The sequence below is a fragment of the Botryllus schlosseri genome, chromosome 10 (genome assembly GCF_051294905.1).
Source record: "Botryllus schlosseri isolate E-star chromosome 10, Bs_hap1, whole genome shotgun sequence".
Taxonomy (NCBI): domain Eukaryota; kingdom Metazoa; phylum Chordata; class Ascidiacea; order Stolidobranchia; family Styelidae; genus Botryllus; species Botryllus schlosseri.
Window position 1 is genome coordinate 15,699,280 of NC_137245.1, and position 27,238 is coordinate 15,726,517.

The 27,238-nt window shown below is 40.5% G+C and overlaps 2 protein-coding genes and 1 long non-coding RNA gene across 4 annotated transcripts in view; 1 reads left to right on the forward strand and 2 right to left on the reverse strand.

Annotated features, from left to right (window-relative positions):
- LOC145448050 (protein unc-93 homolog A-like) overlaps window positions 1-17,703 on the reverse strand; it is a 245,794-nt gene extending 228,091 nt beyond the window's left edge. Inside the window, exons 1-10 of one of the 2 annotated variants that reach the window (XM_080326374.1) lie at window positions 17,510-17,698; window positions 17,219-17,385; window positions 16,485-16,634; window positions 15,184-15,365; window positions 13,285-13,645; window positions 12,701-12,741; window positions 12,473-12,646; window positions 11,508-11,745; window positions 9,520-9,687; window positions 8,058-9,134 (exon numbers count right to left, since the gene is read on the reverse strand). In XM_080326374.1, the coding sequence (XP_080182500.1) occupies window positions 9,085-9,134; window positions 9,520-9,687; window positions 11,508-11,745; window positions 12,473-12,646; window positions 12,701-12,741; window positions 13,285-13,645; window positions 15,184-15,365; window positions 16,485-16,634; window positions 17,219-17,385; window positions 17,510-17,553 (1,575 nt within the window). In that variant the 5' untranslated portion in view covers window positions 17,554-17,698 and the 3' untranslated portion in view covers window positions 8,058-9,084. Of the gene's footprint in view, window positions 1-8,057; window positions 9,135-9,519; window positions 9,688-11,364; window positions 11,746-12,472; window positions 12,647-12,700; window positions 12,742-13,284; window positions 13,646-15,183; window positions 15,366-16,484; window positions 16,635-17,218; window positions 17,386-17,509 lie in introns of those variants that run through there. The other variant, XM_080326375.1, reaches the window with a different exon arrangement.
- Window positions 17,704-17,727: 24 nt separating this feature from the next.
- LOC145448060 (uncharacterized) lies at window positions 17,728-20,518 on the forward strand. Its single transcript, XR_013917785.1, has 2 exons — window positions 17,728-18,972; window positions 19,409-20,518. It is a non-coding gene; the product is annotated as an uncharacterized LOC145448060 (long non-coding RNA).
- Window positions 19,808-27,002, reverse strand: LOC145448055 (uncharacterized). Its single transcript, XM_080326382.1, has 6 exons — window positions 26,554-27,002; window positions 25,789-25,916; window positions 24,132-24,244; window positions 22,366-22,551; window positions 21,185-21,353; window positions 19,808-20,328 (listed from the first exon to the last, which is right to left on the reverse strand). The coding sequence occupies exons 1-6, from the start codon at window positions 26,745-26,747 to the stop codon at window positions 20,276-20,278; spliced, it is 843 nt and encodes a 280-aa protein (XP_080182508.1). The 5' UTR covers window positions 26,748-27,002; the 3' UTR covers window positions 19,808-20,275.
- Between the last annotated feature and the right edge of the window lie 236 nt (window positions 27,003-27,238).

Genomic DNA, 27,238 nt, shown 5'->3' on the forward strand with positions numbered 1-27,238 from the left:
CAAAAATGTTGTACATGCATTTCCCCATACTACGATTCCATATTGCAGATGCGAGTGGAAAAGAGAGAAGTAGATGGTTCGTAGTACTGATCTGGAAACCAAAGATTGGAGACGGGTCATTATTCCCACACACCGAGCTAGTTTTGATATTGTGCATTCAATATGCTGCTTCCAAGACAATTTGGAATCAATGGTGACGCCGAGATATTTTGCTGAGTCACATATTGAGATTTGTTTATGATTGATGTTCACAGTGAAATTATGACTGGCGTTATTTAAAACGAGCATCTCGGTCTTATCTGCATTCAATTCAAACTTAGTTTGTTTGCTTGCTGCCATCTCGACACTTTTGGGAGTTCCCTATTCACAGATGCATGCAAATCATCGACAGTGTTGGAGGTTATGAAGAGGTGAGTATCATCAGCAAATAGCGTTGTGCGAAATAAAGATGCATTAACAATGTCGTTAATATAAATGAGGAAAAAAGTCGGGACGAGGGTATTCATGTACTATTTTTAGAGGTCCCATAGATATACTCAGTTATCAGCACTGTGGATATACTCAGCTATTGCAGCTATCACTACTGTGTATATAGTCAGCTATCGTAGCTATTTTAACCTGACATGCTCCGGGGCTGATAGCTGCGCGATAAATTCATTAGGTTTTGCGGTGGGCCGTGGGGGATATTAGGGTGGTACGAAGGTTACGGTATCCCAAGATTAGGGTTGGAGTGAGGGACACGATCACATCCGCCACCACCAACCTTAACCAACCTCAAACCCTAATATCCCTTTACCACAACCCTGATATCGTCCTCACCCAACCCATGTGTCCCCACCTCCAACCCTAATACCTCTCCCCTAACCCAAATATCCCCCCCCTCCCTAAATGATGCATGATCTTTATAGACTATTTCATTCCATTTGTCATTTCGGCAAAAATCAGTGACCACAACCATATTGGTTTTCTATCACAAGAACAACAAAGGACACCCCCCGAAACATATTATAGATTACTAACCTACGGATAGATACGCACGTCCCGTCGTTACGCTACGGCAAGCAGTTACACTTGTTGCTGAGCAATCTAAAAGCAGCATAATTGGTGGTGTTATAACTTGCGACCTGAAGGGTGAAATTTAATGAAACTGGTCTTAATCGAGAGGTACTGTCGCACTGATTCTGAGAATACAAATTAAAATCTTGTCAGGGAAATGGAACCACCTCAAAACATCCCTTAAAGTCTGAAAATCGGCATTGTTCTGAACAATCGCTTGACGAAATTGCAATTGTTACGTACATCGTGTTGCGGTGGTTCCATTGTTGGAACAATGGCGATTTTCAGATTTTGAGGGCTGTTTTGAGGTGATTCCATATCCCAGACAAGATTTTAATTTGTAATTTCGAAATCAGTGCGGCAGTAGCTCTCGATTAAGACCAGTTTCAATAAATTTCAGCCCTCGGGTCGCAACTCGCAAGCAATGTTCCCTCTAATTTTTGACGAGTCTGCGTACACTCACCAACTCACTGCGTAGACCCTAGGAAAGCAGTGCGTGACGACTAAAAAAACGGTCATCACTTCGGATTTTTTGTGCGCAACTTAGATTTTCTTTGCGCAGAGACCGTGAACGCACTTCGCATTTGCGCACGTGCACAGCTTAGAGGGAACATTGCTCGCAAGCTATAACACCACCTGCTTTTAGATTGCTCAGCAACAAGTGTAACTACTTGACGGAGCGTAACGACGGGACTTGCGTATCTATCCGTAGGTTAGTAATCTATAAACATATCACCTCTGCAGACGACGTGAGTTAGTGGACGAAGAAGCGCTCGATGATGCCGCATTCAATCAATTTAAAACATCAGCCATCCCCCACATCTCGGTAAACAACTTTGACGAAAAATTTGTAGAGTTTATGTCTGCTATCAAATCACTGCTGGAACAATTTGCACCTCTACAGCGCCTTTCGAGAAGTCAAAGAAAATTGAAGCGAAATCCGTGGATGACCACAAAGCTGATTCAACTTATCCGTAAACGTAACCGGTAGCATAACCGAATAGATACCAAGAACTGCCCAGAACATGAACGAGAAAGATTTCGACGTTTCAGGAATCGCACCGTGCATCTCATTTCCAAGGCAAAAGCAAAGTACAATGAGAGATTTTTCAACAGACACATAAAGGACACTCGAAAAACATGGCCAGGACTTAACTCTCTCCTACATCGAAAAAAAGGCCATAAGTCTGTTTCGGAAATTGTGAATTCGGATACCGGAAACAAACTTTCAGACCAGGCGGCCATCGCGAATCACTTCAATGAATATTTTTGTAACGTAGGCCCAAATATTGCTTCTTCTATTACAAAACCTGTGTCGGCCAGGTCAGAGGTGAGATCGATATCCCAGTCAATTGTGCTTGAACCTACGACCAAATACGAAGTAGAAGTAGCCATCCACAAACTGAAATCGCACAGAGTAGTCCCTGTAGCCTACACAAAGCTGGGGATAGAACTAATGTCACCAACTACCGTCCGATATCCGTTCTCCCATGCATCGGGGTTGTATTCGAAAAGTTGCTCCTCTCCCGCCTGTCCTCCTTCCTCGCCAAAATGTCTGTCATTTCCCCTCAACAATTTGGCTTCCGAAACAAACACCAAACCGCTCATGCCCTCTTAACAGTGGCCGAACAGTATTATGATATCTCAGAGAAGCGAAATGTGGGATGTAGCATTTTTCTCGATCTAGAAAAAGCGTTTGACTGCGTAGATCAGGGGTTCTCAACTTCTCTTGTGTAACGGGCCGCATTTCAACAGCAAAAGACGCTGCGGGCCGCAGAACAATATTACCGTGTATTTGTGGGCTACAATTAAATTTAGGCTACTGTAGCCTATTTACCCCTCGTATACGGGCATTTAGTACATTTTTATGCATTATAAAGCATCAATGGACAGCGTTCGTAAGTTTGCAGCTGCTGCTTATTGTGAGAATATATATCTTCTAGCGCCGCAATTAAATCCCTTCATGCAGCGTGCATTGCATTCATTGCCAAATCGGTATATGCAACTTAAAACCCTTCCACCAGAGAACCGAACTCTCTGTTTCAATGCTTGAGTGAGCAATTATAAAATTACGGTAACTTTTGCGTTACAGAGGCCATTATCAGACTGAGCTCTGAGTGATATGAGAGGAAGTCTGGCGTTCGGGGCCATTTCTGAGCAAACCAATCAACCATTCTCTTTTCCTTCCATGCCTGGGGCCCTACATCAACAGTTACAGAGTTAGCTTTGCCAAGTTAATATTTTTCGCTGGCCCCCTCAGCACGTTTGGCCAGCCAGCGTTTACTCTGCATATATGTCCAGGTCCACTCTGATGAAATTCAACCAGAAAATTAGTTTTGCAATGTTGGTGGATTTGTCCGAGGTTGGGTTAAAGCAGTCTACGCGGCAACGTGTTTCAGAACATGCGACCGACTGACATTGACGTAACTCGTCTGGACACGATTGAATCAGACGACTGTATCTTCGAAATTTGTCAAGTGATATTGTTTTTGCTGCTAGGTTCCGGAAACAGTAAATATTCGCACAGTATGTTAAGGTCTTATTGAAATCACACCTTCTGTAGCAGATTTCTAGGATTTAGCGATATTCCAAGTGATTTTGAACGATGCGTCTATAACGTTGTCGGCAATCTCAACAACCGTTCGCAGTGAGTCAAACACTCTTTATAATTGCAGGCCAACTACGTAGCGGGATTCTCTTGAACCAAAGTCCAGCAGAATACCGATTCAAAACAATAACAATCTGAAGTCGAGCATATATCAAGAAACGAGAGCACATTGAAGCAGTGGTTCTCAAACTTTTTCAGACACGCCCCTTTTTTAAAAAAGAGAATAATATCGTGCCCCCTTATCGTCATATAACAGGATGCAACCAGAATGATACAAACGGCTAGTTTGATGGCATGGAAGGTTATGACTGTTGATGAGAGAATTCTCAAATATGAAATTCGGACTATACACAGAGAAATAACTATGAACTGAAGAGAAATTGCGCGCAGCGCGAAATTTTTTTCAGTTGACCGCAGCGTCGCACCCCTTTCAGATGCTTTCACGCTCCTAAGGGGCGCGCCTCCCAGTTTGAGAACCACTGCATTCAAAAATTAGTAATCACACGAAACAGGGACGGTGCGATAAAAGAGCTAAGTATTTAAATTAATTTGTTACAATACCGTGTCAGCTATGATTGTGTTTATAATGAAAGGTGTCGCGGGCCGCAAAATCATCGTCTGCGGGCCGCATGCGGCCCGCGGGCCGCGGGTTGAGAACCCCTGGCGTAGATCATAAAATTCTCATCTCGAAATTGGCGCGTTACGGACTTCGGGGCCACAACTTGAGCTCATGAAAAGTTACCTCACTGGACGCCAACAAATGGTTGCGATCTCAGACACCTTGTCCTCTCCTCACCTGGTGACCTGTGGTGTGCCCCAGGGCTCAGTACTTGGACCGGTCATTTTCACCTTATATGTCAACGACATTTTTGAAACCTCCTCATTGAACACCACACTGTTCGCTGATGATACTCACCTCCTCTCTTCCGCATCTTCGACGGCAGAGCTGGATGCCCTGACTGGTGACCAAATGCCCAAAGTCCATGAGTGGACGGCCCAGAACAACCTTTGCATAAACGCCTCGAAATCGCAATTGCTGACAGTAAATTCAAAAAATAACCTAACCGTTAATATCGCTGGTCAGCCCGTTTCCAACACAGATAATGCCAAATATCTCGGAGTTTTACTGGACTCGAACATGTCCTGGAAGAGTCATATTCAGTCCCTAGAAACTAAATTATCACCGAAGTGCGGCCTGTTCTACAGCCTTGGGCGCTTCATGCCAGCATGGGTTCTTCTGATACTCTTTAAATCCTTAATCCAATCGAAGTTACATTATGGCATCCTCTGTTGGGGGGCTGCCAGTAAAACTGCACTCAAGCCACTGCAGAAACTACAGCATAAAGTACTCCGAATCATAGCTAGGGCCCCAAAGGGGCCTGGCTGCCCATCCAATAAGTCGCTGCTGAAGAGATTCGGCGTCCTAAACATAGAAGATATGCGGAAACTAGAAATCGCCAAGTTTATGTATCAGTTTCACTGCGGTCGTTGCCCCGAATATTTCAATGACTTGTTTACCTCTGAATCAAAAGCGCACAAGTAGCCTACAACACACGCGCGTCCACGTCGTCCAAATATCATATGATCGACCGGAAAGATCATCGCTCTATCAAATATGCCGGACCTGATGTGTGGAACAGCATCCCGCCGGCCATCCGACAGTCGACGAGCATGTCCACATTCAAGTCGAAATACAAGCAATTACTACTAAATAAATACAGTCCATCCTCAAGATTACCGGACCACGACTGACCTATCGATATCGCTTCCCATGACATGCCGCCCTATTTCTTGTCGCTTTCTTTTTCTATACTATATTCTTTACTTTCATTCAGTGTGCAATGTGCATGCCTCCTCTTTACATCGCCTAGGGCTAGGCCAAGGTGGGTGTCAGATTCCATAGACTACTCCTTGTCGCTTCGACATCTTCCTGTCTTTTCATTGTATCGCATTTTTTGTGGTGTATTGAACTGATAAAATTGCTAATAAACCAATGATGATGATGATTTCTGCGATGAGTATAGATGGTTCATTCATGAACATCAGTAGAAAATGAACCGATATAATCATTGAAGGTTTTCACAAAATCATATACTTCCTGACGACAGGGTGGCACCTGGCTCGCATCTCTCAAAGTATCAATTCAAAGCACGGTAATATCAGCGTGTACTCAAAGGTGGTGTGGACACTCGGAAAATCACGTGACTGTCACGCCCAGATACCTTTGACAACATTGTTGTTGTCGATCCGTCTGCAACAGTAATTAAAGGCAAAGTCGCTATTGCTCTTCGTTGAATTTAACTATGTTCCATATCGAGTTGGGTGACAGAATTTCGTATGGTTTATTTTGATGCTGTCATCTTGCGTTGTACCAAGTTTCAAGACTATGGCTTTATGACTAGCGTAGTAATTTCGCTGTTATTATTATTAGCAAATGCGATACATACATATTTTCGATTTTGGTGAAATACACGGCCAAATTCGACTGAAACACCGCAAATCAGCACCGAAGTAACGCTTTTACGGGTATTTCGGCAGCTGAGCCGGAAAATTGACTTTTTTTTAGTCAATCTGGGAAGTTGACCCTTTTTCTTTAGTCAACCGAGCAAAATGTGGTCAAAATGCAACTTCTGCAACTTTTTTCAAAAATAAATGCAACTTTCCACGGATTTAACTGCAACAAAAACTTGCCATAATAATCAGACACCCACCTTGGCCTAGGTCAGTGGTTCCCAACCGGGGGTGGAATTTCGAAATTAAATTTTTAGGGGGGAATCTGGCTTTGGCGTCGTATCGGAAGATACACTGGGTTCGCAATGTGTGGTGAGATAGCGTAGTGGCGAACTTCACAGCTGCAACACCAATGGGTTCTGCGTTCGAGTCCGACCAATGTCGACTCAAGAATTCCTACCTAAGTGTCTCGGGTTTATCTAGGCTCCTCCTTGCCATCTCATCCGTGTTAGCGGTGTCTTATAAAAGCATAGAAGTGGTCCGTGCTAAAATTCGGCCGCTAAGGAATAAAAAAAATGGAGGAAATTGGTCTGGTGTAAATGACCATAGTATTCAACACACACCATGAACACCTCAAAACAAACAAATTGGGTTCACAAGGTTTTTAGATTTATGGTAGAACTGTTATGTAGAAACTAATTCTTTACAAATGTATGTTTTCAGCTGGGTGTATGTTTAAATGCCTTCCGTAGATATTACACCCCCTGATGAAGTGAGGTTCGCGAGACGATTTCGTTGGACCCGCGACAGCCTCCCGATCAAACGGTTGTGCGTTAAAAAGCACCTTTTTTAGTCACATGCAAATTTTTCATGGGGGGGGGGGGGATTTCAGCTCAAATATCGGCCAAGGGGGCCACGAGACGAAAAAGGTTGGGAACCACTATGGCCTAGGCCAGGGGTTCTCGCCCATTTGTTGGCTGTGGCCCATTTTCCGGTTTGAAAATGTTCTGTGGCCCACCTCTTATAAAGGGCCCTGTGGATATAAAGCTGTATCACCCTGTGGATATAAAGCTGTATCACAGTTTTTTCCTTCAAATTGTCAGGTGCATGTTAACTCTATATTTTCAATTGCCAATTGAATCCATGATGACGTCACAACTGAATATTCGTGACGTAATGGATAGAAAAAGAACAATAAAAACATGTTTTAAATGCAACCCTAGAAACAAGTACATAGTACAAATAAGCTATATCCAGGTTGGTGGAAACGACATATCTGTGAAGTTGTAATTCACCCAAAGCATTGTCACAAAGTCCAATAATGAAACAGGTATACCGGCCGAAAAATTAACAAATGATCATCTGTTTTATGTGGTGTAAAACTGACCTCATAAGTCTACATGTGCACACTACGACTTGGATTCGTCCCTTCGTACCGTCACTAGAAAATCACTGGACTTGACTCAAAAGTGAGATCGACTCGTGACTCAAGTTTATCCAGGTTCCTCCATGCCATCTCATCCGCGTAAGCGGTGTCTTAATAGAAGCCTAGAAGTGGGCCGTGCTACAAGTCGGTAGATACGGAATCAAAAATGTAGAATATCGGCCTTGTGTAAATGACCACACTATGAATACCACGAACAATTAGCCTACGACTCAGGTAACTTACCAATCGGCGGCTCCAGGATGTGAAATAACCTAGGAGCAAAATCGTCTTTACATCCAAGCGTCAGATGCGTAAATCATCATCCAAGAATATCCTCGTTCCTCGAAAACACTTTTAATCTCTCGCATCATGATAACATGCTGTTCACTGCTAAAACACCCATTAGTCAAGTTAATGCTGATATTCGACGATGAAGGGGGCACGAAGTTTTGTTATCCGTCTCAAAACGTTCAAGAATCCACTGGCTAAATGGTTATCTTATCGCACGAAAGCAAGCAGAAAAACGCAGACCATTTAATTCCGATTCAGTCAGTCATACACATTGAAGACAGAAAAACATGCATAGGTAAAATTTAGAGCAGATAAAAATCTGCCTCACTCAATTGCTGTTATTGAATAGCTGGTACAACAGAGCATACGGTGGAAGCGATGTGTGAAAAACTGATGAACATTATTGTCGCGTATACAATAGCCGTATTACAGCGAAACTGATAAAGGCCTCTCAAATAAACCCCAAAATGTGAACCGACGAGTGAAATCATTAACTACTAGTCTAACATGAACAGTGAACACCCTGGAAGATTTCAAGTCACATCGCTCGATCACATATGTGACACGGGGTCAATCCAATGCCGATAACGGAGTCGGTAATTTATATACCTCACCACGTACACCATTTGAGATGACTTTTTAAACAGTGGTATCGAAAACTATAAAAGCCAATCCTATGAAACTTTGTTCAAGTTGAAATCAAGTGGTATAGTGGTTCTAATAATATAACTATGAAGGGGTGTAGAAATAATTGTTGAAGTTAAAATCAATGGCAACGAAACTAAAGATGCTATGCGAAACCCCTAAAAGCCAATTACATGACACTGAAGCGGTGTAGGCTGCAATATTGAAGACAAAATCATTGGTACCGAAATCGAAGATGCTATGTCAAGCCTCGAAATACCAATTATATGACATTGAAGAGCGGAAGGCACTTTTGTAAAGTCTATATTGCATGTTTCACATGATTTCATGCTGTATTAGCAAGCAAAGACGAGATTCAGTAACATGGTGGCTACGCCACGAATACTTTCTCGCAACATTGCACAAAACAACACCAGACTCGGAAGATCGTACTGCTTCGTAGTAGCAACGCTTTGAGCGTTAAATCTGCATGGTCAACATTAAGATATTGAGCGAACGCAATGTTGAAGGCGGGATCGTTCTCGGCACCGAACAGCAACTCCAACGGGGTATTTCAGCCGCGAGTTGATTTGCATGCGATGCTAATGCTGAATCCTCCACACAGCGGCTATGTGGCAGGGTTTTCCTTTTTCTTTTTATGACGCAACTCAGCCCCGTCTGAAAATATGATTGATATTCCCTACTTACCGCGGCTGCTCCAGTTTATCCTTGAACCAGAATTTGGATCTTAACAATTATATCGACCTAACCCAGATCTACTTTGAAACTAAATTTAGGTATATGCCATCGAACAGACTCATGGAGGTACAGAACTTCAATACGCAACTGAATAGTATATTCATATTGAAATAAACCCAGATATTTTCAACTGACACTCGCCAGGGGTAGTCGTCAGGAGCTAGTCGAAAATTGGGAAGAATATTGTATATCAACAATCGCAACACAAATATAACGTTCGACCCTATAATCCTATTTGTGTAAAAACGCATAAACGTTGTAATATTCACGTGGTATGGTGAGAAAGAAATATTACAGGACTCACATAGGCCAATCACTCCGATGAATAGAACACTGAGTTGAATGTAGATCTTCACACGAACACAAAGTAGCGTGGTCCAGCCATACATCATCGTGAAACCGACACAATTCCAAAGGTTACTCACGGAATACGCGATTTCCTCATTTTGCGAAAAATACTTTGCATATTTACCTGTCGTGAAATTTACAAATTGTAGTAGTACATCGAATAACTCACCATTAATGTAGTCCCGTTCTATGACAGGCTTACAAGAGGTAAGACGTTATCAGCTACTTGGAAGTGGGAATAGCAATTCAAGCAGGTGATACTGCATCACAAACAGAAGTCGTCATTGATGAAGTACTTATTGAGCACTCGAGTGGGTTAAGTTTACTTCCACTGCTCACTCAAGGTATTATATGTGTGGACACTGGACAGTCCTATTTAAACAGTAATGAAGTGAATCCAAGTCGCGATTTTTTGGCGACTCGACCAGATTCGAGTCACTTTTTCAAATGCGCACAAGGCATAATGACTCGACTCGAGTCAATTTTTGTATTACCTCGACTTGTACTCGAGTCACAATGACTCGAACCAAGTCATAGCCTATGACTCAAGACTAGGATGGCCAAGACAAAGACGAAGAACAGTTTCCACATTATTGGTATTTCGTCTATCAGTCCTGATACTTGGAAAAGAGGGCCGGAAAATTACGATATTATGAATGCGAGCCACTCTATATCAGTAGAGCATAAGCATAAAGATGAGATTGACTTGTGACTCGGGACCATGCGACTTGGTTACAACCCTGCGAAGGAGCATCTCGCAATGCTGAAAGTCCACCCACCTCGTCCCAGTCAGTGGCTCTTCCTTAACTACACTATACACTTTCTACATCCCCTTGACGCAGTTGTTGAGATGTCTTGGTAATTGTTACTTCTACTCGTAAACAAGTCGAAATTTACAGCCTCACTTATGCTTGTCCTCGAGTACCAACAGTGTCTGCTTTGACCGACTCTGGTCACAAACAAATAGAATTTCTCATTTGGCAATATTATATTCCGGCTGCCTTCCACATCGATAAAAAACTAATGACAGCCAAACACTGTAACTAGCCTAACGGCAAAATGAGTAAACTGATGACTATCTATGAGTGATGTAATATCACTGGTTCATGGTCTTTTTTGCTAAGATGATGGCTACGAATAAATATAAGGTCAAAAATAAGAAAAAATCTCAGAAATACGAACGGGATGGCAACCGTGATTACATACCTGAGTTAATTTCCCCCACAGGTCACCAAAAACCTATACTTTCGGCTCTACTTTCAGACTTGTAAACCTTGATAATTCTAGTCGTCAACTCGATTACTTGGGGCGAAATGCTGGCAAACTAATTCTAATCTAATCTGTGAAATGTTGCTATGCTTTTTTGAAGATATAATTTATTTTCTGAATTTCTGGAAGACGCTACAGAACTGTATAGCGCGAAACAAGACAAGCTTGGTGTACAGACATTTGCCGTTCTTATGTTTATGGCAATGAAATCTGATGCGATATGCACTGAACTTGATTTTTGTTGTAATTATTTGGAATTTGGAATTTAATACAATTTCCAAGTTTTTGCGAATTCCATAATGCTAATTATAATAGAATTTGGAAAGTCCAAAAATTTTCTATTGGTCCAACTCTTTACTTTACTGCCATCAGCGACCACTCTGATCGGTTAGCGGACATATCAGCATATGACAATAGCAGATGTGACACATCAGCACGTGGGTTAAAATTCAGGTTAAGGGTCGGTTAAGGTGGGATTTAGGGTTAGGTTAGGGTTATGGTTGGAGTTAGGGTTAGTTTTGGCGATACAAACTCACATGCTGAAGTGACGTATGCTGAAGTGTGCCGTGCTCAACTGTCTTTTTTCATTATGACGCATGCTGATATGTTGGGCAACCCTCTGATCACCGATCTTATCGAAATTCCAGTTGATAACCGTTTGAAATTCTATCTCACCGTCGATCAGAGGCGACCAGACACCGTCAGAGATTCCAAACACGATACAAATGACAAGTCCCAAATATGCGTCATCTTCCGAAGGTCGCCACAACAGGCAGATGATATACAGCGAGGCGTCCAGTAGTATGGACATCGCGAGCAGCCATTGACGACAGAGATTGCTTTTGGCCCACGTACCGTACACAACCGAAACAAAAACAGTCAAAAACCCACCACCGAACATCCCTAATCCGACCTGTGAAGAAAACAGATTCGGAATACGTTACCAGACATTACAGCCAACATCAATTAAATGTTAGCTATAGCCTGATTCCATATGGTGGTCAGTAACGTAGTACTTATACTTTTTTGAAGTACTCAAGTAGGTTTGGGATAGGTTTGAATCACATTTATATGTGATATTTTACTTCGTTTTCATTTCTATGATATAATCGGTTGTACCAAATGTTGTAACGGTTATTCCATGCCAAATTAGCAAGTTTTTTTTCAACGGTTGGAGAAAGTGTATGAAATTTGGCAGAGTGAAAAATCTGAAGGAGCTCAAGGTTCTATGTATTGCCCAGATTCTTGAAGAGACTACCGTTGCCAAGAAATTTCACTGGCATTGGACTATTACAGTCAGAGAGAAAAGAGAGAGATATAGCCATTTCAGTGAAGATTTGACGAATATCACTGTAACATGACATGTGAAAAATTAGACTATCTGAGAAGGATACCTCAGTCAGGTCGAATTTGAATAATTATTTGTTTAGTTTTGGCATGGAATGATCATACTCAAGAATTAGAATAGTGTCAGTTCGAAAAGCCTCTGGTTTTCACATATTCTCAGTTAGAATATATAAAATTTATATTAAGGTTATGTTTCCTAAAAGGTATCTTCGTAAAATAGATTACTAAACTATTTACAGAAATCTTTAAACGTCACCTTTGACTGTGCTATACAACGAGAACTGAAATCTTACCATTTCTACACCGACAGTGCACGAGACGAAGGCTCTGCTAATTTCGGACGATATAAACGACACATACAGTCCGTGATACAGGGTCAAAGGCGTGATCAGCAACTGTTGCGGCGAAATAAGCTGCTCCAACGTCTTCATAAAATGTTTCCACATTTGTTTGGCGTTTAACGCAATCTGAAAAATATCTCGCTAAAACATCCAAAATGCGAGGAAAAGAAAATGAAGTACTTGTTTCGACGAATTATTATTATTTGTCTCCTGTTGAATATCTGAAATAGAGGTAAACTCAATAATGGAATATCGAGGGTGCTGAATAAAATGGCCAGGGTTTGAGAGTTCATAGGAGAAATGCCAGATATCGTTTCAATATTTGTAAAGAATCAAATTTTGTGTAATGGAATTTGAATATCAAGCACAATACCACAATCACTGGTGCATAAGATATACTTTTTTATTACAAAGAGAATATCTTTATTTTTCAACCATGCAAATCAATAACATTAATATACATAACAAAAATGCAATTGGGTGAAATGTGATATACAGATAAGCAAGCTATAGACATTAGACAGGAGGCTCCATATAATAGAGTCATCAAAACAAAACTTTGGATTAACGAACAAATACAAATGCACGGAAAATAATAAGTAATTACAAAATAAACAAAATAAAGTCATTGAAAATACAATTTAGTGTTAGCTTGAGTGCAGAGAGTCAAAACATTGTTTTTCTACTCACAAGAAGGTAATTACGATTAATGCAGCCCTTTTCCATATCCTACAGGCACGAACAGTAAGTTTTAGACATCTCACCTTTTTTCGATTTCCTTGGTAGAGAGGGAGTGAAGCACATGATAGGAATGGCGACGACAGCCAAAGTCGTGTACACGGCCAGCATCACATGCACGGTGTTCCGCAGGGGAACGTAACTATCTTGCTTGGCGTCAAATTCATTTTCATTGTAACAATCGTCAGCACCACACATCGAGTAATCGTGCACAGCGGAGTCCAATACGGTGGAATAACCCGTGACAGAAGTATTTGAGACAATAGACGTGTTGAGGCTTGATGCTGAAGTAGGCAGGCTGAAATCGGGCGAATGCGCATCCGTAACGTTGATCAAAGCAGGCTTGCCGAGATTGAGGATGATGGTGGATATGCTGTTGCCCAAAATCTGAAAACAAAGGTCTGAAACGGTTTAGATCTGCGTTCGGTTGTAAATTGTTACTCAGTTGGAAGCAGAAGTAGCAATTTCCAAGATACGTCAAACTACTACCAGTGGAGGTCGAAAGCGAAAGGTCTGCAAAGTTCTCAAGTATCAAAAAGTAGACATGGTGAATCAGAGGTGGCTATTTTCGAAATTATAAGATATAATATTTGCGACTACCACAAAATGACTAATGACACTACAAATCAGTGTTGGGATCAAGTCACTACCTTCGAGTCACGAGTCATTTCGAGTCATTGAACATTTTGACTCGAGTCAAGTCAAGTCAATCGATTTTCAAAGGTGACTCGAGTCAAGTCAAGTCACTCGATTTTTGGAGGTGACTCGAGTCAAGTCGAGTCAAGTCAAGTCAAGTCACGAGTCAAGTCACAATTCAAGTCAAATTGACTTTTCGAAGTATGAGACATGATAACCTCATTGCATTTTGCTAGCTGTCTGAAACACAGATTGAGTGGGCATCGATTTTGAACCGATGAACGAATATAGAGTTAAATATGCACGTATAAGAAGGCGCTATATCTGTCACATATACGTAGAACAGCTAAACCGCAGTTTATAGTTACCAGACAAAATAGAGAATGGATACGAATTGATAAGATGCAATACATTACGCATTTACAAATCGATATAGACAATTCGAGCCTGCGCCAATGGATGAGGACAGTTTCAATCAAACAAGAAGTTTGGTTAAGGTAAAAACAGAGAACAGAAACTATTTTACTATACTAATTTACGACACCGTAAGCAGTAAGCTTCGATCACTTCGTTGCGGTCAATTTATTTGTGAGCGAACAATGGAGGCTCAAGTAAAACGTACGATAATTAAATGATTGGTCGCTCTCACGGGTTACACCAGCGTTTCGCGAACAATCCGAACATATGCAAGATACAGTGATTTTGATCCACACCAATTACTTGATGACTTGAAATTGACTCGTGAATTTTGCTCCGAGTCACGAGTCAATCCACAATTCCGATGGACCGAGTCAAGTCAAGTCAAGTCATTTTAGCAAAGTGACTCGAGTCAAGTCAAGTCATACGAAAAAGGTGACTCGAGTCTGACTCGAGTCAAGTCATGACTCGAGTCATCCCAACACTGCTACAAATAGATAGTGTTAGACTTTTAGCGATTATGCATAATATTTGTTCATCTTTATTTGCGTTGCTACGTTAACAATTATTTGTAATCAAGCCTTCTCGGATAGGATATTCCCACCGCTATATAAAGCGATCAACGCAGTAGAGTGGATGCTCCTCTATTCAAATACAGCTTTATATGTTACAAAATCTGACAAGCAAGAACTGGTGCAGCTTCAAACACTGTTGAAGTAAGTCAAGAACATAACCATTGGAAAAAGTGTCAGGGTGAGTAATCATAACAACTCAAGTACTCCAAGAAAGTAGAAGTACTTCATTATTGATCACCTCCGCTTGCAAGTATCTTGACAAACGAGCGTGGCAATCATTTCAAAAAATGTACATACCTCGTTCATTTGAAATATGGCCCAAAAATATCCCACAAGTCGATTAACGTTTTCTTTCACTTTGCTGGACTCGATTCCGGCCAGCTGACGACCAAAGTAAGTGCAGTACATTAACGTCGGGGTGTACAGAAATCCTTCCGCAATTCCAAGGACTACGCCACCGGGAAGCAAAACGTATGACACTGCAAAGAAGACGAGCACTGTGTTGATTTGTTAGCCAGCACAACATGCTATGTGGACAGTTCATTCATTTCGTCTTTCTTCAATTGACTTGATAAGGTCTGATCATCGGGAAGGTTAGATATTTTATAACAAGCTACAGCAACGGACAAAACATAGCCTGCACTGCAATGGTCATACTGATCATCTGCACTTCAATCATGATTTCATTCACGAAAGCAAAGTCTTCAAAATGCGTACCCGTACCTCACTCGACCAGCACAAATAATTTTGGTACATAGGCTATTTCTGTTGAACCGGATACAAATGCATTCATTTACATCAATTTTCCTATTGGGTCAAACCACTTTATTCGTTCATTGCCATAATTCAGCAACTGTGAAGTCCAGCAGATTTTGGCTGAAGAGTCGTAACACGCGTGCCATTTCCACCCTAGTTTGACCTTGATTGGCAAAATACAAGAGTAAGGTAAACTATTGCATGTCATGATGTTGAATGAAAATGAGATAACCTTATCGGCCGATGGCAGCGCTGTACAGTTCAATGGCCAGACGATTTTCCCAACAAATAAATTTCAGGGCTCAAAGTCAGGAACAAGTTAAAAATATACACCCGCCAGATTCAACACTGTTTACACAAGGCTTCTGTTTGGATTGGTTATTGCACAGCTGTTTGTGCGTTTACCAAAGGTTATGAGTGTAACAGTGATTAACCACTGTTGGTTAACTTGCCGTCATTGGCACGATGGACTGCATTTAGAGTCATGGCTCTAGCATGTTTTGAAGTGTCCGAGTTTTCAATGGGACTAAAAAGCCCAGAGAAAGACCCGATGGAAGATGAATATAAGAAAGAGAATGAATAGAGCAAGGAAAGTCGAAAGATCAACATCGAATACAATTAAATGAAGAACTAGTACTATTAATAACAGTACGCCATATGCTGGATGTTAGATTGATACACCATACTTGGGTTGTTTTGACATCCTCCCATCTGTTCATTACATTGCATCGCATTATATAACGTGGGTTTTTCAGCGGATGAAAATAATATAACCGCTGATTGCTATGATCATCATCGAGCCAACATTACTTCAAACAGCAGCTATCAAAACATAACCTTACCTGGGAAATAATTCGAAACCACATAGAGGACATAGCCGACTTGACTGCACAGGATAGTATTTTTTGCACCAAATGCCGAGGTAACGATGGGAGCGAAAAATAAACAGCAAATCACAGTGGAAATCGACATTAGCGTCAAGGAACGCGTACCTGAAATATGAATGAAAATGATACGCAGAACTCGAACAAGGTCAGTTGATGGACAGTAGAGTCAACAAACTGCAGCAACGCTTTGAAAGCAAACATTTGCGTTGAACTACCACCCAATTATTCACTCACTTTCGTGCTTACAATGCATTATTGGTAATTGTAATAAAGTTCAAATTAATAATTTCTGAACTCTTTTCAATTGATAATGTATTTCGACATACACATGTGGAGAAGATAATCTGTTGAACGACCTCAGAGAGAAAAAGTTTTGATATTACTTCTGGTATGAAAAAACAAGAACGGTGACAATTAAACAAACGATACAAACATTATAAAAGCAGTTACTAGGTTTGAATAGGATTGATGCAAAATAGTAGGCCTATTAGAAATACGATTAGTTTCCTAAACCGATTTTACAGACCAGTGACACGATAAGTTTGATGTGATCTACAAGAATCCAGAACTGGAACGAAGCATAATAATTTCATAGCAATTTGAAAACATTGAATTTAAATGATAGATGCGAAGGATGACAGTATTTAAATAAATAATTACCATTAAAAAACATCAACTAATCAACTTACCCAATGCATCGGAGATATTGATGCTTGATTGTAAATCAATAAGACCGGAATATGAACTGATAGAAAGGAGAATACTGACGCAAAACAATAGGAATTTGATGTAGACAGTCTTTGCAGTTATGGGAGCAGATTCATCACTGATGATGCAACTGGCGTCATTGGCATCTCTGAAGAAGATTTAGAGTAGTTTCAATCAGAAATGTTACAGGAAGAAAGTTGTTGATAATATCACTGATGCCAATTTAAAATTTCGATTTCCTGAGTAGGCTACTGCAGGTTGCCTATACTTACTCTGATGATAATGGGTACTTCCCATTCATTTGTATTCTTTCCATTATTCGCCTTGCGACTCCGGACGCCCTTGTTACAACTATTCTTCCGTAAACATTCGCTAATGTTGACAGACAGGCTCATTCCTTACCGGCAAATACCACAGAAATTGCGAAATAAGCACTATTCGATTGCTGTAATGACAAGCAAAGTCCGCTAGTTGAGAAGACCTTTGACTGCAGACGGAGCCAGACGAGTACATGAAGTTACGTAACAGGGCTTAGACAAATAGCATCGGAAGATATGCATCGTCTGTCGAAACCCTCAACTGAGAACTGAGAAGGCGAGCTTCTGCTTCAGTGCTTCTGCGTAAGTAAACAACAGCGTGCCGCTCTTGGGAACAAAGATTATCGCGACCTAGCTGCCACCTAGCGCTACATAAATTCACCAACTTCATGGTAAACGTGTGATGGAGATTTCTGATAACCTCGCAATCTAGGATAGGTATGGCTACATAGTAGTTGCTGCATTAATTGTAGGCTATATATTATCACCATATGCATGGACTCTACCTACATTTTGACTTTCGTTGTCAAGTCAGCGGAGGACCTTGATTACAAACTACGCCGGTGATGCTTTTTTGGAAACTTGAGAACTTATGCATACTCTTGCTGTCTTTACTCAAGTAGTTATGAAATATTTATGCCTTTAGACTTAGACTATACTTTCAGTATTTTGGTTACAAGTTTGCTGAAATTTTATGAGCGAGATTGTCAACAAACGGTCGTCATGAATTGCAATTTTCAAAGCTGCAAATTGCGATGAAGTAAGCACTTACTTGCGTACTTTTCCGACTTCTAATAAGGTATAAGTTTCCGACAGATTCCTACTTGAGTAGCATCAACGTTTACTTCGACCATCTCTTGAGGAGATTAGCATTGTTGCCGAAATCAGAGTAGGGCTATCACAGTAGTATCACATGGTGATTTTGATGAACCAAAAGCCATGCTACTAGCACAAACCCTGATTCATGAGATTAATGTAGTGATGTTAAGATTCATTCAATTACCGTATCTGGCATAACTGCAGCTTGTGCGATTTGTACGCACCAACCAATACCACCAAAATGCTCAAATAACCAATCACAATCTAATCAAAACATGTAGCGATTGCGATGGTCATGTCAATGATCGGATTAAAGCAACCGATATTTCGATGCAATGAAACACAAAAAGTGACTTGGATATCAGTCAAACGCCCACCCTCCGTTACGAGTAGGCTAATTTGTGATTTTCTAGTTCTCTATGTATCTGGCGGGCATAAGTTGACCCAAGCCACTCGATTATCAATTTAGTAGCTATATAGCACGATAGACGTGTTACAATGATGAATAGTTACTCTAACACACTTCATGGGGTTCGAGGACACTGCACTTTCGGTCAACAGCCGATGAGGGTTGCTTCATACGACACTAGGAAATAAATGTCTACTCGACAGTAGGGCTGGGCACAATGATTCGAGTCGAGTAGTAAAAGACGATATTTTCGAGTACTGAAATTATACGCTCCTCACCACTGAAAGTGAATTTATCAACGAGAATAATAGTTTTGATACTTATTTTCACTGTTGAAGCCTTGTTTGCCCGTATCGTAGCATATAGTACGAACACATAGTACAAAGCTATGAACGTTACTGGAGTCATGATCATCCCACAACATTGCAATGAAATCGGTATGGTCTAAAAATTCCCACAAGTATCTTTAATGTAATGTATAACAGGCATTATATTCTTTGTGGTCGCATAAAAAGTACATATCAGAACTTATTACATTCTGTTATGACGTCATAATGAGTGATACTCGTCTCGACGCATTTTACGTGATTCAGAATCGAATCACTCAGGTACTCGATTTTGCCCAGCCCTACTCGACAGCTTTCAGGACAAATTGCTCAACTCATGTTAGATCACTGTGACTTCGATTCACGTGTCTTCCCACGCGTACGTATCTTACTTCCAAGTTTCATTTCAGGAACTTCCGATCATTGTAACTTCCAGTTTACATCGGCGACAACATATTAACTGGATATCTTGCTGGTGCGGGTAGGGAGAATTTCCAAGCGACTCCCTAATCTAAGACTAACGTCTCTAATCGCATCGAGATGTAGAATATTTTCGTATTCATCCTTTTCCTCAAATTACTAGCTGCGCACACACCTACACCCATAGGCAGTCTTGCCCCTCCAAGTTAAACTATCAAGCTAATGCTAGATCCAATAACACTCCCAAATCGGCAGAGAACAACGAAAAAACACTCACAATTAAGTCACAAAGACAGTCGATTTTATCAAGAGATAAACATAATCAATAATCTCTGGAGTCAAATTCAATATCAATCGAGTCAAAATAATGCAGAAAGGAGCTGAACGAGAGTGCGACAAAGATACAAAATTCTAGAATAGAAATTGGGAGAAGTACTATTTTCACAAAAATATAATTTTCAACAAAACAAATACAAGCTGACTCGGGATAGGAAAAATTATGTTACCCTAGAATATTACTAGTACAATGAACAACGGAGCAAGAATCAGAAACACAATAGTCAATTGCATTGAAGTCATTAGTCTCAATCTCAAGGAACTGCAGGTAACTGAACTTCATACATCCGTAAGTACAGGGAAGTCGTAACATATATGAACGATAGATCGTCGCAGAGAGCAAATGTGACTGCGTCAAGGCATCAGGAAGTGTGTTATTTCATAACACGAGAACATGATTGGAAATCTAAATTATACGGTTCTTGGTGCGTCAGACGCGTCGTACGGTGGAGGTGTAGTAGCATCTGAAAAACAAGGTAAGTTTTGACTAAAGATGGGAGAGCACGAGTGGACTTGTTAAGATCATATCGAAATAACTGGTAAAATAAAATAAATAGGGAGTGAATAGGTATAGAACCAGCTAAGTGGTAAGCTTCCCAGTCCCTCATGGTAGCAACACAAAACATGAGTAAGAAAGCGTGTTTTTAGGACATTTGTCAAAACAAACGGAAATTACAAAATTCGCTCAGAAACTGACAAGCAAAGGTGGCCGAAAAAGTCGGTATTGGTACTCTAATAGAAATAACGCCGTAAAAAACATACGCCGTAATCGGGTCAAGTAGCAAGTGAAATAAAACAGCTCATGTCATTTCAAAATAGTATGGAAACACATAGTGATCAAATTTATTGGAAAACGCCTCTTTCAATTCAACCCACATAGTGGCCCTCACCACGCCCAAAGTCGCCTTAATGTCAAGCAGCAATGTCAACTCGAGTCGTAAATCACCACAACCCTGGATTTGGGAGCCTGATGACTAGAGGTCATCACTTCTGCCCAATCCTAATCATGGCGCTTCACATTGATTAGGATTCCAATTATTGCCTAAAAAGCTACCTGGTGACTATTTTAACGTCATCACATTCTGCACTAAAAATATAACAAAATCAGGACGCAAGTCAAAAATAACAACAGATGTTATTAAGGACGATATGTAGTTTGAACATTGCCATTTCATAGACACCTTACGACTAAGCCCATGGTACCGCAGGTTAAGATTCCCCGCTCCAACACACTAAAAATCTCTAATATTCCAAACATCATAGATTCGAAAACATCAAACTGTAAAGCCGTTCAATAAACGATTCACATCAAAGACTTACACGCTTTCTCCGTAATGACCATGTTGTTTCCGTCGCTCAGACCCACCGAATAAGCTCGCGACAACATCTCGATCAACTCGCTACGGTCCTCTTCGGTGATTCCTTGCGTGTAACGGACGCGGGCGTGGACAGAAACGCTCAGATCGACGCAGTTCAGTTTGCGATGAACCTGAACGGTCGTGCCGATGAAATAAGGACACTCAATTACAAGTAAGAGTAATCACTTCACGTGGAAGAAATACTTTTAGCCGGTTATCGGAGCTGGCTACTTTCAAGTATAGAACAGCTTTCGGATGAAACTCGTTATATTGAATTTTGAGAAATCACAAGATGTATCTTCGCGACAAATACAAAATGACTAGTGACACTTCAATTAATAGAAAATTCCCAAAAATACACTCAATTGCCATGATACGGACTACAGCACGCGGTTGTTACGACAGTTTCCTTCGTAAAAGTGATGCAAATTTATCGCAAAACTACTTTGTAAATCAGATATTTAAAATCAGTAGAGTAAGAAGCCCGTAGCTTTGACGAAAAAGTAGGCAATTGAACCTACTTGAGTCCTTGGAAAAAGTATAAGTGTACTACTTCGTTTATGACGATTGTATAGATACAAGATGGAATTCCAACTGTTGAAAGGTTGGAAGTAAATTGTGTATTCTTTGATTTCCTTTCGCATGTCGGTATCAGCAACAAAGGTAAAATAGTGTAGAAATCAAACGTGAAGGAACACATTTGTCCTCTATAAGGGTACTGCGAGGCAAAGTGCCATCATATCAGCTCTCACGCATTTAGGCTGCCTTTCAGGCAATGCGACAGAATAATAGTCTTTTCTGTGGCTGGATCACTGAAATATTTTTGTGACGCACAATTATCTATTCCGGTTTCAATCCTATTTAGCATTCAGACGTTCAAATTAAATTTACGGGAAAAATTGCAGGAAATGACAGTAGTTGCGTAAGAACTTGCAATTTCTAAATCATGTCCACACGGAGGAGCTGGATTGTTCAGCGCGTTTGAAAATGTCACTTGAAAAATACGGAAATTTATCCATAATTTTTTTTGTCTCAGCTCAAAAGTTCAATCCAGCCAGAACCGAATTAAATTCCAATACTTGCTGTTGTCGAGACCACACACCGACGGACTCACAAGGCAAATTAATTTGCTTTACGACTTACACAATAACACGGAGCGCCGAGAAGGCAGCACGGGAAGCACACAGCCCAAATCAGCGGGTTGTAACAGTCATGATAGCGCTGGCTGTAGTTTGTGATACAAAAGTTTGAGTTCTCTGACGTGAACCAGGCCCACGATTCCTCGAAGTGACCCTTGAACCATTCTTTCAAGGTGCGGTTAAAACTGATCTGCAACAAAAGCGAATTGGTGAAACGTGCTACTACTCGTAGGCCCCGAGTTATGGGTGGCGCAGCTAATTGAATACGCAGGTTCGTCGATGACGACGAGCTAGTTCTTAAAACGCCCCAATAAATTGTAATCTGTGATTAGTAATCAGCCATTGCCGAATCTGGGTATTTAGGTATGACTAGCGCACCCTGTAATTGTAATTATTGCAGGTTTGCGACATGTCTGCAATTTCGTTATCAGCGCAACCTTGCCAGCCGATTGTACAGTCCGATAAAATTGATCGCTACTATGTATTTCGCACAGCGTGCTGAGGCTGATTTCAGCAAAGTAACGACCAGATTAGATGTACAAAATCGACCTCATCGTTAGAAACGTAGACTTCATCGCGCGCTCTGAGAAACACAATCTCCTGTCGCGATTTGACGACCAAATATACATCCACCTTCTACAAATTAAAGTGCATTATTTGCATTGATGAGGGCCGCAAGTTGGCGTTTGAAGTATTTTGTGAGTGTGCCATTTTTGTGATAAATATTCTCGGAGCCCAAAGTTGAACAGTGTTTAATTGTGTGTGCCTGCCAGTTGGAATTTATTCCAGTGCCCATAATATTAATCCAATCATGCTTTGTGAACTTAAATCGGGAAATGCAGCGATGCAGTCAAAATCGATGTTTTAATCAGCAACCAATTGTCGCGATGCGAGCTACTCAATACTAAGTAAAAACCCATTTGTGTTGGCGGTAAGGGATAATTACTGATTGGCCGCGCGTTTGTAGTCGTAATTCTTGTCTGTCTTTTGTGTTCCAGAATTGTCGCGCCGTGTTACTGCTCAGTCCGGCGACGAATGCCGAGCGCGCGGCAATCAATGACATAATTTTGCAATCATCTCATCGGGAGATCGCATCGCGAGACGAATCTCGCTAATTGGTCCCAGCCCGCGTAACACTGATAATACGACTTGTTGAATTGCAACTGAATATTAGCGTCAGAATGATGGGAGGTGTTTTTTTCATTGAGTTCAGATTCCATAAACGTAGAGCTTGAAATCAAAATCATTCAAATGGATGATAATTTCAAGAATCATCACTGATGATGAAGAAATGTCAAAATTTCATGCAGCTATCCTATATAGCAGTCGTACTAAAAGTGGGCGCCAGCTACCGCAGTGATTTGGAAGGGGGCAGTAGTTACTAACTGGCCAGTGTTATGCACTACAGAAAGTGGTTTGGAAGATCCGTAATCTGATAGATCTATTTGTCACAAAAATAAGATGTATGAATATGACATATTGAACATGATTATGTCGTTCGTGGCTGTACAATGTACACTGTACAGGGCACATTCAATCGTAAACCATTACCAATGAACTACGCCTATTAGTGAGTGGCTGAGTTGTTTTTGTGAGCCCATAACAATAATTCCAACAACACGACTATTTGTCGACTGGCATAACATATCCAGTTTTCATAAATCAAACTAGTATAGGTCTATTGTTGTAAATGGAATTACTATCTTGCATTTATCGCATATTTCAAATATTATAAGCAAATTAAGGAATGTTTTGCATCTGCGTATTTACCTCTAAGGCTACTTTCTGGCCTTGATTGATGAGCAGTTCCATGTCATCCAGTTTTTCTTTCAACTGATGGTTTACAGACGGATTTTGTGTATTTATGAAGACGATGAAACTGCCTGAAAAAATTAACAATAGATTTACGAGACATAGTTCATAGAGACAACCTACAGCATCAGGGTACCAAATATGACAGCTAGGTGTAAATACTTCCAATTTGAGTAATAGCAACTACCACCATCAAGACGAGGAATGCATTTTAACAATTTCAAATGGAAAGTGAATGGTGATTTGTTTGCGATCCAAACACTGACGGGGCTGTGTTCCCGTCTGTGAAGACAAATTCTCAGTAACGTTAATGTGGTGGATTAGGTACCAATAAAATAAGCTACGGTTCAACGAACCACTTAATATTTGGGAGCGGCAGATAAAATTAAAATGGGCTTGAAAACGTCAATTGTTGTTGATTGTTAAGGAACGTGAAGTGCGTTTCCTGATGATCACATCGTAATAGAACTATAAGTCACACGAATACTGCATTACTGCTATCGCAATCCCAATATAATTCAATACTTTTTCATTGAGATTCAAACTACTTCATCGTAGTACGGCGATTCACGAAAGGCCAATTGTTTGAGTTGAAAGTGACATGGTAAGCTGAATTGTTTTCAAAAATTGGGTTGGATCCAAAGTCTTGAATTCTTTACCTAACGCCACACAAATTCAATGTTACGTACCAAATAAAATATTTATGGTGGAGTGAGGTGGTTTCATGTGATGATGTGTATGAAACAGCTGTAGGATTTCAATGATGAAAGACCAAACGATGTTGGCAAGTGGACCCAATGCTTAGGTGCCTCATACATTACACGAGTTCTCAAATTGATGATTAGTGTTGCAACAACATCTTTTTGTGTGCAACGCTATACAGTAACATTGATTTTGATTGGTCAGCTGGCATTATTTTCAGATTGACGCGTTAATGGTAGGCCTACTAAACTGAATTTTGTAATTCATTATAACTATAAGCATTTTGAATACTTGATTCTGCACAGCCAGAGATGCAACTAGTGGAGATGACAGGAGGTTTCTAACAACAATTTATCATAACTAGAGCAAGTTTTTGTAACTTTTGCGACTTTTTTACAGCTTCCAAAATACTCAGAAGTTATGTAGGCCTAGCATGGTGTTTCAAGCTGTTTGGAAGAATCTTATATTGAAACTTTTCTCCAATTTTTTCATGCAACTTTTCCGATTCTTCATGCAACTTTTTGCTACTTTTTTTTGTTTTTCATGCAATTCTTTGGCACTATATGTAAATAGATCACTTGATTATTTCACTGTTGTTCAAATTTGAGGTCCTTTCTGATTTGACATACATTCAGGCTAGACGGCCGAAAAATATATTTTCACCGGGTCAATTTTTTAGGCTATTGATTTTGTTGAAGTCGCCAATACTGAGTCTTGCTACAGTGCATTGCATACGGATTGATTCGAGTATCTCATACCCCGAAAATTTCGAGGAGCCGGTCCGTAAATGCAACTTTTCATGGATTCGACTGCAACAAAAAACTTGCCCTAATCATAACCCTTTTTCCATCAATAATCGCACCGATTGTGGCCTGCGTTAGTATTTTGCAACAATCATCACAAGCAAACATACCATGAGTTATATATTTTGCGTTTCCCGACGACTTCTCTCTCTCCAGTCGAACTTGGAGAAAGATGGGATTGGTCAATAACCGCGTCTTGATCGCGGAAAAATCTTGCGGTGTTTCAAATCTCAACACCCTGTAACAACAAAAATGAATACGAATCCATAGAGGTCCTTAGTAGAGCACTATAAGTAGGCTACATCAATACGAACATTGACCATCATATTTATGGAGTCCGCTATCGCTTTATATAGGCTAAGCTATGCATAAGGAATGTAAAACCCAGACTTCAGACAGCACGCTTGTAGGACCAATCAATTGTTAGCCGAAATGGTAACTTTGCGTCGTTTGCCTTTTTTTCAATGCTACGACTTTGGTTTCCAATAAATTTTTTGCCGATATATAACATAATTAGTAATCACGCATCACTACTATTAATATTTACTGGACTCGATTGGCAGCAGCAAAGCGAAAAAGAAAATAAGGTGTTTCAAGTCTACAAAAGTCTATGTGTTACAAGTGTGCCTTCCCTATTTGAAAACCATGGCCAATACAATGGTAAGGGTAGATCAGGAAGAGTCATGCCACGATTAATAAAGTGTGGCAGTGTAATGGTTAAATTTAGCTTTATCTTCATTATATTGAACGTCATCCACCCCTGAAAAGTATGACCTGCTACTTACAAGGAAATACTACAGCAGTTCACGAGATACGGAATATAAAAATGCATTTTGTCCAGTATAAGATAAAAAAAAATTACAAAGTCATCATACTCGCCACACGAGTCGGCAAAAAGGTTCTTCTTGTCTGAGAAGCTCCTGTGGGAGAAGACGTTGACTTTTCTCGGGTCATGGTGAAGCTTATCATCCGATCCCAACTCAAAGTAATCCGGGACTGCACTACGAAAACCCTCTTCTAAAGTAATTGCTATTTGTACATTCGTATCAATGTTGGAGGAAACCGCCATCAATAGCAGCAGTTAACAAAAAAACGAATCTGTGAAACAAATTATTCTAAAAGCATCAGACTATAATGAGACAAGATTCTCATTAATTGATAGGCCTCCACTATATTTATACCAATCCCTCTGTAAGACTACCCAAGCACTAGGAATTTGATACCCATAGACCAGAAGTGAGACGCCCTAACCATTGTAGTCGAGTCACTCTACTCTTTGCATTCAAAACAAAAAGATAGTCCGAGTCTACTAAATCTTGTATGTCTGTACTAAATCATTGCGATGTTTAAACAGAAGAAAGGCACTACATGTACCATTGAACTATGTTCATTTGAAGAGACGCTTGACAATGGTTATTCATTAGCTTTTTCTATATGCAGTCAAACAGATATTCATTCTAATATCTTCATCTTTGAATCTAACTCTCAGGTCGAGTCTTTTGACTACATAGAATCATTGTCCAACCAGTTTTGCACATAATACAGCCTGCAAAGTTATGT